General features: G+C 31.1%; 1 protein-coding gene across 2 annotated transcripts; it reads left to right on the plus strand.

The window, feature by feature from the left end:
* The first annotated feature begins 66 nt into the window (after positions 1-66).
* Positions 67-10,834, plus strand: LOC139090008 (serine/threonine-protein kinase Genghis Khan-like). Of its 2 annotated transcripts, XM_070639673.1 has the most exons (11): positions 67-408; positions 614-826; positions 899-1,065; positions 1,154-3,330; positions 3,513-3,619; positions 3,916-4,371; positions 7,588-7,679; positions 7,740-7,982; positions 8,057-9,152; positions 9,216-9,623; positions 9,684-10,834. In XM_070639673.1, the coding sequence occupies exons 1-11, from the start codon at positions 354-356 to the stop codon at positions 10,148-10,150; spliced, it is 5,481 nt and encodes a 1,826-aa protein (XP_070495774.1). In that variant the 5' UTR covers positions 67-353; the 3' UTR covers positions 10,151-10,834. The 2 variants fall into 2 exon arrangements, with proteins under 2 accessions (XP_070495774.1, XP_070495776.1); XM_070639675.1 differs by lacking the exon at positions 3,916-4,371 and having other exon boundaries at positions 9,684-10,833.
* The last annotated feature ends 610 nt before the right edge of the window (positions 10,835-11,444 follow it).

Below are 11,444 nucleotides of genomic sequence, written 5' to 3' on the forward strand. Positions count from 1 at the left end.
AAGTCACAAAAAGTAAATAAAATGAGGGAAAGTGACATGCATAATAAGACAGACAGAGGTAGGGCAGGAATTATATATAGGAAATAATATTGCAGAACAATTTTTTTGAAAAAAGTTAAAATTATTATAAAAAGTACATTTTCTCTGCACAGATAAGCTTTTAAACAACAAATAAAGTGCCAGTTTTATATAATTAATCAAAATTTTAATGAAATTCGTCCTAAAAAAGTGTGAAATTTGAATTTTCGCAATCGAGAAAAAATGTCCAAAAATGACTCTTCTTTTGTTGTCTAATCCTGCATAAATCACATCATAATATAAATTAATTAAATCATTATACACATTTTGAGATAATGAGCGAGGAAAGGAGTAAAATAGAAGCAGTAGAGATGGATTTATCTCGAAATGGTAAGTCTAATACACAAATTTTCAATTATATATTTTTTTGATTTGTGAAAAGATCCAGACTGACTAGAAAAGTAAAAGAGAAGAGAAAAAAATATAGATCTGTGCATATATACATGTATAGACTATAGGCTGAGAAAATTTTTTACACTTTCTATAGGCTAATAGCGCTAATAAATTTAATATGAATGAAAATATTTCATTACAGCTTCACCAATTATTCGAATAGAGAACTTAGAACATCTGATACTTAATAATAAACATAGTAATTCAATAAAGGAATCAATTTGGCCAGAATTAGCATCCAGTGGATACAAAATTAGTGTCGAGACATTATTAGATTGTCTTATTGTGCTTTACGATGAGTGCCAGAACTCGTCATTGCGACGAGAAAAAACTGTTTCTGAATTCATTGAACTGAGTAAGGATTACTTATTGTTAATTTAATGACTATTTTTAATTGCTAATTCTCTGTCTATTGTGCGAATTACAGTGAAACAAATTGTTCAAAATATCAAGCAACTTCGATTGAGTCGAGATGATTTTGAGATTCTAAAAGTTATTGGTCGAGGTGCATTCGGAATCGTTTGTGTTGTAAAGATGATTGCCACAAATAAGGTCTATGCGATGAAGATTCTCAATAAATGGGAAATGCTAAAAGTAAGATGAAAAATTTTATAAATTATTATCATGACCTAGTGACGTAATGAACTGACAATTTCTATTTAATTTTATCTCTTATACGTAGCGCGCAGAAACAGCTTGTTTTCGTGAGGAACGAGACGTATTAGTTTATGGCGATCGTCAATTCATAACAAACCTTCATTATGCATTCCAAGATGATCAAAATCTATATTTAGTAATGGATTATTACTGTGGTGGCGATTTATTGACTTTATTGAGTAAATTTGAGGATCGCTTGCCTGAAGAAATGACTCGCTTCTATATAGCCGAAATGATTATTGCAATATCATCCGTTCATCAATTAAATTATATTCATCGAGACATTAAACCTGATAATTTAGTTCTAGATTCAAATGGACATATACGTCTTGCTGATTTTGGCTCGTGCTTAAAACTTGGGCCAAATGGAAAAGTTCAATCAAATGTAGCTGTTGGAACTCCCGACTATATTAGTCCTGAAATATTACGTGCTATGGAAGATGGTAAAGGAAAGTATGGAACTGAATGTGATTGGTGGTCACTCGGAGTGTGCATGTATGAAATGCTCTTCGGTGAAACGCCATTCTATGCTGAAAGCTTAGTTGAAACGTATGGAAAAATTATGAATTTCAAAAACAGTTTCGACTTTCCACCTGATGATCCAGACTATCCAGTTAGCGATAATGCAAAAGACCTCATTAAAAGACTTATTTGTGCACAGGAAGATCGAATTGGCAAAAATGGTCTCGATGATTTCCGTAATCATCCTTGGTTTACAGGAATTGATTGGGAAGCATTGAGAAATACACAAGCTCCTTATATTCCTGAAGTTTCAAGTCCTACCGATACCAGTAATTTCGATGTCGAAGATACTGATTCAAAACTCTTTTCGGATGTTGTACCACCAACAACAAATCCTGCATTTTCAGCACATCATTTACCTTTTGTTGGATTTACTTTTACTCAACATAGTAATCTATCAGATTTGGGAGCAATTTCAAGTGAAAATACTTCAAATGTCTCAAAATGCAATGGTGAACGAGTAAATCCTGAAACAACACGCAAATTGCAAGATGAAATTAATATCTTAACAAAAAGGAATGGCGAACTGGAAAGTCAACTTCAATCTCTATCAAATAACTCGAATATTGAGCGTAAACTATCTGAATCATCAAGAATTCAAGAATTAGAATCGGCTATAATACAATTAAAGAAAGAGAATGAGGAGGTTCTTAAAGAAAAGCACAAATTGTTTGAGAATTTAAAAACACTAGAATCAGATTTAAAGACAACAAATCAGCAACATAAACAGAGAATGGTTGAATTCATGGAATTGAGTGACGAAGCAAAAGAATTACGAACACAAAAAGTAATGTTAGTCAGGCAAGTACGAGATAAGGAAGAGGATTTAGAAAAATCTACACAAAAGATTGAGTCACTACGGAATGATTTGCGTTTGACGGAGAAAGGTCGTCGAGAAATGGAAACAAAATTGCAGGAATCAATTGCTGATATGACACGTGAACGTCAAGCAAAAGAGCGTAGTGAAGAGTTTTGTCGAAAGTTACAAGCTGAAGGTTCACATTCGAATGTCCATGAGGAGAATTTAAAGCGAGAAATTGAACGGCTTGAAATGGAAAAGAAAGATTTATTAGCACAACAACAGATTCGATTTAGCCAAGAAATCAATAATTTACGAGATCAACTTAATGAATCTGAAACACAAAAGAATCTCACACAAATGGAGCTGAGTCAAATTCGTGAAAAGCTTGAAAGTTTTCGACAAAATATGTCATCATTGGAAGATATGGTTAATAATCTTAAAAAAGAAAAGCAATATTTGATTGATGAAAATATCCGATTGACGGGCGAGGTTGAAATGTTGAACGACACAAATCGTCGCTTACAACAGCATCAATCTCAAGTCGATGGTGATTATGAAGAGCTTAAGAACAAACGACAAGCAATTTCCAATTGGGAACAACAAATTAATGAAATTATACAATGGGTCAGCGATGAGAAAGAGGCAAGAACTTATTTAAGTTCGTTGGCATCAAAAATGACTGAAGAACTGGATGTGATTAAGGGATCAGGAACAATGCAACATAATCATGATAAGAATTGGAGGAATAGGAGATCACAGAAGCTAGAAAAGATGGAACTATTGAATCTGCAAAGTTCTTTGCAGAGTGAAATTCAGGCTAAAGCTTTAATATCCGACGAGTTGAGTCGAACACGTGCTGAATTGGTCGCAGCCCAAAAGTGAGTCCTTTTTTAAATTTTTGAAAACCGTTAAATATTTTTGAGTTTTGGAAATCGTTAATTTTTTGAATTCTAAATAACCGCTAAATATTTTGAATTTTTGAAAACCGTTAAATTTTCAAACTCTTAAAATCCGTTAAATTTTAAAAATAATTCTAATAATTTCAATCGAAAATTCACAGAGACCTGTACGAGTATCGTCAACACAATGACTCGATTCTAAGTGATATGAAGCGCAAGGATAACATGATAAAGGATCTACAGCACAAATTGGAAAATAACGAAGGATGTGAGTACAAAAGTTTTAATTTCTTGTGTGAAGTCTCATAGTTCAAGTTAAAAAATTCGAACATAAAAATTGATCAAAACTCATTACTCGATATTCACATACCTCACAATATATTCGAAATAAACCAAACATTTTCATCATTTTGATATAAACACTGACCAGATTCATAAGTTATTATTATTATTATTTTTCTTTATTATTATTATTTCTTTCTCTTCATCTTTTTTATTTTTATTTCATTTTCTTTCTCTCAAAATGTAATTGATATATATTGTTATTATATTGTTAATGTTTAGTGAATTTAATGAGAACATCTGACGATAAACAAATAAAAACAGATGGTACTACTTCTTCATCGTCTTCGTCGACAAAGTCCTGTGTCGTTGAAAATGAAAATAATAATTTATTAAATATTAATAATGAGACGGTGATGGTGAATAATTGTGTGAATATTGATTTAAATGCTAACATTAATGCACAAAGTGATAGTGCAAAAGATACTACCTTAATACTAGTCAATAATGATGAGATTAAGCATCAAGACACACTACTACTTCCCACAAACAATCAAGTAGTTCTCGACAGCAATGTAAAATGTGATGAATCTATACTAGATGGTTTGAAAGACGACGATGAGTCAATAAATGATACAAAGTCAATAGATGTAGATGATAATACTTTAGATGAAGAAAAAGATAAAGAAATTAATGTCAATAAGAATAATGATAATGATGATGATACATTTGCATCAAGTAAATATTCGGATGTATCGTTTAATCGTTGTGAAATGTTGCAACCATGTTCGACATCAACATCTTCTCTTAATTCGCATGTTGCTGCCCATAACCAATATACACCAACCGCAGATAATAATCGCAACCATCGAAGAGCGGTGCGAAAAAATTTTTCTCTATGGATTGGTGTCACAAGTTGCGTTTGGGCATGCTTAGTGTGGCTTATGAAGAATTATGCTAACTAATCAAACCATCGCACATTTTTTTCATGCTAAATTAAGTGTGCTTGTACAAGTTTTTTAATTTTTTATGTCTTGTTTTATATTTTTTTGAATCAACTTATTGATTATTTTACTCTTTAAGACACAAAAAACTACAAATTAGAAATTAACGCGCGATATTTATTTACATAAATCGATCATAACAGAATCTCTCTGTGCCAAATTTCATTTCGATCTGAAATGTGCTGTTGATTCATCCACCTACAGTCAAATTAACCGCTTCATGCATTTTATCAACTCAATCTTGCTTTATTATTACTTACTCTCTTTTGTGACTTCACTTTAATGTTTGTCTGGCTTGCTTTTTAGTTCGCTAGAACAGCGTTAAATTGATTTTGCAGGCTTAAATATTAAAAATTTTAAATATGAAAAAACGGCTAAAAGAAATTTGAATTTTCAAATTTTGAACTCTATAACTGACAGAAGTTCAATTTTTTGAATTTTCTAAAACCGTTAGAATTTTTGAATTTTAAATAACCGTTATTTCGCTTTCGGCCAAAAGACGCTTTAATCATCCACCCTGCGATCATACTTCGTTCTTTGCGCGAACAAAGCATGACCTTCTTATTATAATTAAAAATTTAAATAAATTTACTCAGTCCAATGAGATGAGATTTTATTTATTTTTCCTTCCATCCATTTCTTATTTGTCTTGTTTCTTGTCTGATTTGAAGGATCGTGTGACTTTAACAAACAATTGTACATTGTCAATATTTGTTGGTGACTGCTAATAGATGCGTACCTCGCAAATATTTCATTTCTGTTTATGTTTTCTCCGTTATTTGTACAAAATGTCAACGCATGATACTTTTTCTTTTATTTTTTGTTTTTTGGATTTTTCTTTTCTCTTTGCAGATAATTTGAAAGCGAATGATTTAATTTCTTGCCAAAATTCCAAAAGAAATAATAAAGTTACCAATTCAACAAGTTCCTCAAAAAATATTCAAAACAATAATAATAATAAAAATAATAATCATGATATTAGTAACAATAATGATATAATAATCAGTAACACAAGTCGATCACATTTAATACAAATTACATCATCATCATCATTACAAATAACTGACTTGAATGATTCAACGATCAAACGATTGTCAAAGAAGACTAAAAATCGTTCTCGATATGCTAAAACTAATAAGAGGCACTGCAAAAAGCGCAGGAGATAAACATTGCTTTTTTTTCCTATTTTCTTTCAATCAGTTCATTCATGAATTTCTTTAAAGCTTTATTTCGATTTATTGGCAATAATCAAACTATAATTAAAAATATTATCGTTGTTATTAGCGCAACTTAAATTATTTATTTCTAAATAGGTCTGATTCATAGCAATATGATGTTGATAGGTACAATTTTTTGGCCTTAAAAATTGTTAATTATGTTAATTATTGAAACAAAAAAAAATAGATAAAAATTGTTAATTATATAAATATTATTTCCTCGCAAATGCTCATAATACAATGCAATAAAGAAGAGATGAAAAATTTTTTGGAAGATTTTTTAATTTCTTCTCGATACCTAAAAACTTACACACTTTTTACACAAACTTGCGTTATTATTCTGATTTATTTGAAAGCGTAATAGTTTAAGGTGCTGGATGAAATCTATTACCTTCTAAAACAATCCGCTTGAAATTAAGGTGGGACATTGATTTGTGATGAATTAAACTGAATAAAGAGATTTTTTGGTTGGCAATTTTTGGAAGCTTTTCTGGATTTTGTAAAAAAAATTTGTTGACAGTGAAAAGTTTCCAAAAATTTCCGTCAAGTTTTCTTGTGTTCGGCATTTGTTGGTTGGGATTATTTTTGACTATATTACGTGCAGATATATGCTAATTCCTAAATTCAATCTATTATCCATGAATTTTCCGAATGTTCATTACTAAGAAGCTTTGAAGACTTCCAAAGCAGGATGTTCAATTACACGATATCCAGTAAACTTTCCTACATTTCCAATACTCCCAGTAGAATGATATTTGCTTTAAAATTTCTAGGAGAATTCAATCTACTCCAGAATATTCTGACTTTCCAAAATTGGAAAATTCAGCTTCCAATAGAAACTCATAGAATCCTTACAATAACCCTCAAAATTCTCAATTTTTCCAACACTGGAAAGTTAAAAATTCCAATATAATTCTTTGATTGTCAAAATTATTCCAAATTTCTAGAATTCTTTCCAATATTGGAAAACTGGAAATGTTTCAAAGTTCCTAAATTCTAGAAATCCTTTCATCCTTCCAATATTGGAAATTTCAAAATTTTCAATAAAGGACATCATTTGAGAATTCTTCAAAATTTCCAATACTGGAATCTGGATATGTTTAAAAAATTCCAAATTTTTTGACAATTTTTGACCAAAATTTTCCAGCTCAAAAATTCAAAAATAATTTGTACGTTAAAAATAACGACCAAAAAAATTCAACCAACAAGTGCTGTGTTCCTAAAAACTGTGTTTTTCTTTTGCGTTGATCATTTACTTTGCTCAAAAATCAATAAAATCGAAAGTAATGGACATTATCAAATCAAATTCGCATAATTAATCGCCTTTAACTGTTTCATTGGCTCTTTGGTTTTCTTTTGACTAATTGTCATTTTTTATTGACTTTCTACTTACCATTCTGTCTTATCAACAACTTTTCTTCCTATTTCTTCACATAACAATAAAACTCATTGCAACTACAAATAAAGAACATCAAAACATTCGACACTAACAAGCTTCCAAACTGCTTCAAAATTCTTCAAAAAATTACAATAAACTTCACATGATTTCATAATCTATTTCCCTGACATTTTGAGATTCCTTGATATAACACATTAACCACAAAAACATACAATTTATGTTCCTGAATCTTTTTTTTTTGTGAATTTTTCTAATTTTTTTGATTTGAAAACTTTTTTTGATAAAATTAATAAAAAAAATTTGAAATAAAAAATAAAAAACAATTTTTCTGAAGTTTTGGAACGGCCATCGTCATCGTACTTGGATCACTTTTTGAAAGACAATGCAGGCTCGCCAACATCAAACAGCATCTACAATAATTTACCGGTAAGAGGTCCAAAAATGGGAATTTCGGCTAAGCTTAATTCTCAATTTGATTTGGAACAGCCTACACGTCATCTTCCAACAAGTCCTTCCTCATTATCCCAGCAACATCTACAGCAGCCAATTTATTCAAATCAACCTTCAATCAGTTCTCCAAGAAGCACATATGGACCTGATGATGGATTTTCAACACGCCGAAGCAACGCTAGTGACACCTCGATGGAGTATTCTAACAAGAGAATGCATCAGTTTGTGGTCAGAACCTTCAATACGCCTATAAAGTGTCATCACTGTACATCTTTGATGGTGAGTTAAATTAATCCATCGGATTTAATTTTAATCCGGAGATTTAATTTTTAATCCATCAAATCTCTTTACAGATCGGTTTAACGCGACAAGGTGCTGTATGCGATTTATGTAATTTCTCATGTCATGTACATTGCTGTGCAAAAGTTCCTACATATTGTTCAATGCCGGGCGATCAACCAAAACGACCACTCGGAATTGATCCAACAAGAGGCATTGGAACAGCATATGAAGGCTATGTTAAAGTTCCTAAACAAGGTTTCATCAAGCGTGGCTGGATAAGACAATTTGTTGTCGTTTGTGATTTCAAGTTATTCTTATACGATGAAGAACGCAATAATGGACAGCCAAGTGTGCAAGTTAGTCAAATTTTAGACATGAGAGATCCTGAATTCTCTGTTTCAATGGTTCGTGAAACGGACGTTATTCATGCAAATAAAAAGGATGTGCCTTGCATTTTCCGTATATCGACATCATTAATTCATGATGGTAGTAAGTCAATAACATTAATGTTGGCTGATACGGAATCAGAAAGGCAAAAATGGGTGACAGCACTAAGTGAATTGCATCGTATATTAAAGAAGAATAATCTTCCAAATACAGCAGTTTATCGTGTCAAAGAAGTACTTGATAGTTCCCTTAATATTGTAAGAAACTGTGTATGTGCTGCCATAATCGATCGCGATAGAATGCTAATTGGAAATGATGAAGGAATCTATTGTGTTGAACTTGATTGTTTTGAATTCATACGTATTGGTGAAATGAAGAAAATCATACAAATTTGGTATATACAAACAGAGCAATTGCTCGTTGTGCTGTGTGGCAAGCAGCGATATATTCGATTGTTACCTATTCGTGCACTAGAAGTGCCGGATCTTGAATGGATTAAAGTATCAGATTCTAAAAATTGTATCACAGCTTGCACAGGTATTATACGTTATGGAACACCTCAAAATATTTATGGACTCGCCGTTGCTATAAAGAAGCCTAACAATACGTTGATAGTAGTGTATGAAATTGATAGGAATAAACAGCGCCATCATAAATTATTTGAATTTATTGTTAATCTTAATGTGCAAAATATGAAAATTCTCTCCGATGGACGTCTTGCGATTGGACATCAAGGAGGATTTACTGCTTATCACTTACAAGCCGATGCTGCCAAAATGCGTAAGTAAACAGTCATTTTAAACCGTAATTTTATCTCATTAATGAATTTCTTGCATCCCACAGCATTGGTGCATCCAGACAACAACATAAGCCATTTCTTATCGTACTCAAACATAGATACATGGCTTGTTGTAGAAGTAAACTCTAGTCATATCGATAATAATAGCGATGGAGATTCCGTAGAGTATCTCCTTGTCTTCCAAACATTGGCCATATATGTAGATCAGCAGGGACGAAAGACGAGATCAATTGAAATAATGTTTCCAGCAACGCCAACATTTATTACCCATGAAAATGAATTTTTACTAGTTTATTCTGAAACTCATTTAGATGTTTTTAATATTGATTCTGGCGAATGGGTGCAGTCGATTGGATTGAAAAAGTCTCGACCGCTTTGTAATGATGGTAGCTTAACGTTAATGATGCTGAATGACTCGCCGTATATTGTCTATTTGTCAAATATTTTAACCAGTAAGTAACTTGATTTTATGGCTTAAATCAAGTGATTCTAAATGTTTATTGTCTGATTAGGGGACGTCCTTGACACTGGAAGCGTTGAACGCTCAATTCCGAGAAGGAGATTCTCATTGCGTGAATCAAGTAGAATAAGGACAGCAGCATCAGATCGACGATCTAAAATGATATCAGCACCATCAAATTTCAATCATGTAAGTCACATGGGTCCTGGAATTCAGCAAAAATTTGTTGATTTACCAACAACAATTGAGACAGCAGATGACCCGAATGTTGTACAACGTACAAGTTTACGACAAGCACCGCCAAGACCAACAACAATGCCACCACAAAGTAATTTGCGGAAAAGCATGTCTAATGTACGACCCAAAGAAACACCGCCAAGTTTACCACACTCACCGTCGCCTTTAGGATCGATGAGTTCATTGGCTGAAAGCATCCTTAAAGTTGCTGAACGTCAATCGGAATCATTAAAATCGAGACTATCATCAAGCTCGTCAGAATTGTCCGGAGCTGAATCATAATTATTGATCCGACACCAACTTATAATTTTAAATTTTTCATATTGAAGCTTGTGTATGAAGCACTGATTCATGCAATTTTTTTATACGCCACAATGTCGTATTTGATACATAAAAAAAAACAATCATTTCATAATTTTTTTTGGATATAAAAGAATGAATTTTCATACTCATATACATTTTTGACATTTTTTGGATAAAAATACTTAAGAAATGAAGAAAAAAAAACTAACTAATGCATACCCCCTATTTATCTATGATTTAGATGTTCCAAAAAGTCAAAAAAGTGCTTTCCTACCCTAATTTTAATCATTCATAGCAGTAATAATTAAATGTTAGTCCTATCGAGCAACATCTCTCTCTATCCCACTCCCCCAAGACTTTTTTAATCATTTTTCACTAAAAAATGCTCTCAACCTTCATTTAGCCTACGATATTATGGATAAATTGAGAAAAAAATTTATATAGGATATAAACAAAATTGAACAAAAAAAATTTGAAAAAAACTAACGCAAAGTTCAATGCTATAAGTAAGCTTTCTTGCTATTTCATCTCATCTTTTCAGTATTTATTTTATTTTTCCCATTAGTTTATAGTTTCAAATTATTTTAAAATTTTTATTTTATTTGTTCTCATTTAGAAACAAAATTTTCATGGATTTGAAGACACAAATTAGATTTTAGTTAAGAGAAATTTTATTTTAAAACATGGAATGATATGTATATTTAAAAAAAGAATGACTAATTTTCTCACTTTTTTGAGATTCTTTTATTTTATTTCTACCGATTTTTTATGTTGATGCAAAAAAAAATCACAATTCTGATATAAAAAATTTTAACTTAATGTGATTTCGAACTTGAATTGGAGTAATTTTCTCGTTTTTTTAAATTATTTCAGAATTTAATTTATCTATTCTGATTAAAACAAAAAAAAATAATTATGATATCTATCAATAAAGAAAATTAACAAAATCAAAACTCAATTTCAATTTTTAACTGTCAAAAATTATTTGAAATTTCAGGTAAAATTTTCAACCGTCAAAAATTATTTGAAATTTTAGCTAAAATCTGATTATATTTCAAGAAACCTCACAAATTCCTTTTTAAAAACCATACAATTGTAAATTTGAATACTGTTGAATGGTTTTACAATCAATGTCAATTGAACTTCGAAACCCTTCAATTGTTTTTTTGAAACTGTTGTAAGGTTTTGATATCTTTATTTCAAAATAAAACCATTCAAATTCTCAATTCAGGCTGTTGCAAGGTTTTGGTTCACTTCAAAATTATCAATTTAG

This window comes from Chironomus tepperi, unplaced genomic scaffold, assembly GCF_022539635.2.
Source record: "Chironomus tepperi strain 1889 unplaced genomic scaffold, CSIRO-AGI_Ctep_v1 contig_196, whole genome shotgun sequence".
NCBI lineage: Eukaryota > Metazoa > Arthropoda > Insecta > Diptera > Chironomidae > Chironomus > Chironomus tepperi.